Below are 2,500 nucleotides of genomic sequence, written 5' to 3' on the forward strand. Positions count from 1 at the left end.
AATACACACACACACACACACACACAGACACACACACACACACACACGCGCACACACCCACTCTTCCCACGGTTGCCTGTCCTTAATGAAGCCCTTTTTTTTCCATTACGCGTTATAAACATTTCTTCCATTTATTTTTTGGAATTTGTTATTGTTGCAGTTTTTTTCCACGAGCCAATAGAATTGTATGTAATCCGCAATGGGAAAGCAATGAATGGTGCCGTAAAGGGGGGTGCTGTAGTGCATTTGCATCCCCACATTTGGGCTCCCTAAATGAGGCTCTCCCAACTTCTACTGCAGCAACATGTCATCATGCATAGGCAGGGCATATCTATGACACGCTGATTTGAACCCACTATCGCGTGTGTCCAATGCACATTTCCAAGATAAGGCGTGCTCCACAACGCCCTGTGACAGGTTAGGTTTAGGGATGGTTTTGATTTAGGCACAATTTAGGTAGAAATTTGCCTAATCTCGCTGTTCTTGGCAAAAGTAAAACAGCAGAAACATTGCTTTACTGACAGGCTAGGTTTCGGGGTGGTTTTGGTTAGGGCACAGCAAATTTGCGTTTAGTAACAGAAATGCGCTGTGACAAAACAAAATTGCAGACACGGCGGGAAAACTGTGCAAACCTCGTCACGTGTCAAAAGTGCATGAAAGCCGCTGCGTTGAGGAGCACGCTTTAACTTCAAAGTGCGTCGCATCAACACGCTGAATGCACTAGCGTGCGATACATACGCTAAAGCATGATGACAACCTGACTGCAGACAAATAGGTGGAGTGCCAAGTGCAGCAGCAGAAATAAAGAATCAGAAAAGAAAATGCACCACCACCACTTTTCAAAACTCGTTTCTGTGCCCTTGTATGGTATTTCAGCAGGGCTGTATTAAAGGACCAGTTCAGTCTATTTCAATATGCTGTTGTCAGTGGTGTGTAGTCTACTTTTTTGAAGTGGGTATACTGTATATTCAAGCATTTTTTTGAAGTGGGTATACTTTATATATTTCTGCTATTCTAAATAATGGATCAATCAATTTTAAGTGGGTATACAGAAGCCCCTAAAATTTAGAAGTGGGTATACTCCGTATACCTGCGTTCTACGTAGACTACACCACTGGCTGTTGTATTGCTCATGCTACCCTTGATTTGTCAGTACCCGGTGATGCCACATTTTTTGGCTCAGCCATTTCCGAGATGTGAGCTAGCTATTCTAATGGGGGCAGCGTTTGTTTACATTTTTTTTTTAAATAACATAGGCCTACTCCAAATATTTTCCCAAAAGGTACCGCTGTTTGCTAGTTGTCATCAGCAGTCATCAGCATGTTGTGTAACCTTTCAGATGTTTTTGGGAATAAATAAAAATGTTTTTTTGACATGTAGGCCTAAACAAATCGCTGCCCCCATTACAATGACCATGATCTTGGAAAGTGTAGTGTGAGCATTACAACTGCATGTTGAAATTGACTGAACTGGTTCTTTAAGATCGCCCAGAGCCCCTAGACTCTAAATTAACATTTTTCATCACTAGTCAAAATGCCTGGTAGATGTTCATCTTACTAGCCAAGCACACACTCCCTACTGGGTCATAGTGGCTGGAAAGTGTGTCTTCTTTTTTACCAGCCAAACTGAAATTTCACCAACATTTGGCCGGTTGGCTGGTGTCAATTTAGAGCCCTGCACACCACTATTCTCTGACACAGCAATAGAACATAGAACACCACAACACTATTGTCTCAAAACAATAGAACACCACAACACTATTGTCTCATACAGCAATAGAACACAGCTGTAGCGCCCCCCTGTAGAGGGCAAATTCTGTGACAAAATTACTATACATCATAATTCTGACAACATGGTAATTCTGAGCCATGAATGAGGGGCAACATGTCTGTCAGCTGCAGAGGAGTATTAGCATAGACTAATCAGTGTCCCCAACCTTTCTGGGTCTGAGGGCTACCGAGGGCTACCCAACAGCTACCCAACAGCTACCCAACAGCTACCCAACAGCTACCGAGAGCTACCCAACAGCTACCCAACAGCTACCCGAGGGCTACCCAACAGCTACCCAACAGCTACCGAGGGCTACCCAACAGCTACCCGAGGGCTACCCAACAGCTACTCAACAGCTACCGAGAGCTACCCAACAGCTACCGAGGGCTACACAACAGCTACCCAACAGCTACCCAACAGCTACCGAGAGCTACCCAACAGCTACCCAACAGCTACCCAACAGCAACCGAGGGCTACCCAACAGCTACCGAGGGCTACCCAACAGCTACCGATGGCTACCCAACAGCTACCCAACAGCTACTGAGGGCTACCCAACAGCTACCCAACAGCTACCCGAGGGCTACCCAACAGCTACCCAACAGCTACCGAGGGCTACCCAACAGCTACCCAACAGCTACCCAACAGCTACCCAACAGCTACCCAACAGCTACCGATGGCTACCCAACAGCTACCCAACAGCTACTGAGGGCTACCCAACAGCTACCGAGGG

The 2,500-nt window shown here is 45.9% G+C and overlaps 1 protein-coding gene across 1 annotated transcript in view; it reads left to right on the forward strand.

Annotated features, from left to right (window-relative positions):
• efcab2 (EF-hand calcium binding domain 2) overlaps nt 1-2,314 on the forward strand; it is an 11,294-nt gene extending 8,980 nt beyond the window's left edge. The window contains exon 8 of the mRNA XM_063193273.1: nt 1,975-2,314. Coding sequence (XP_063049343.1) covers nt 1,975-2,314 — 340 coding nt within the window. The remainder of the gene's footprint in view (nt 1-1,974) is intronic.
• Nucleotides 2,315-2,500: the final 186 nt, after the last annotated feature.

Source organism: Engraulis encrasicolus, unplaced genomic scaffold (assembly GCF_034702125.1).
Source record: "Engraulis encrasicolus isolate BLACKSEA-1 unplaced genomic scaffold, IST_EnEncr_1.0 scaffold_33_np1212, whole genome shotgun sequence".
Lineage (NCBI taxonomy): Eukaryota > Metazoa > Chordata > Actinopteri > Clupeiformes > Engraulidae > Engraulis > Engraulis encrasicolus.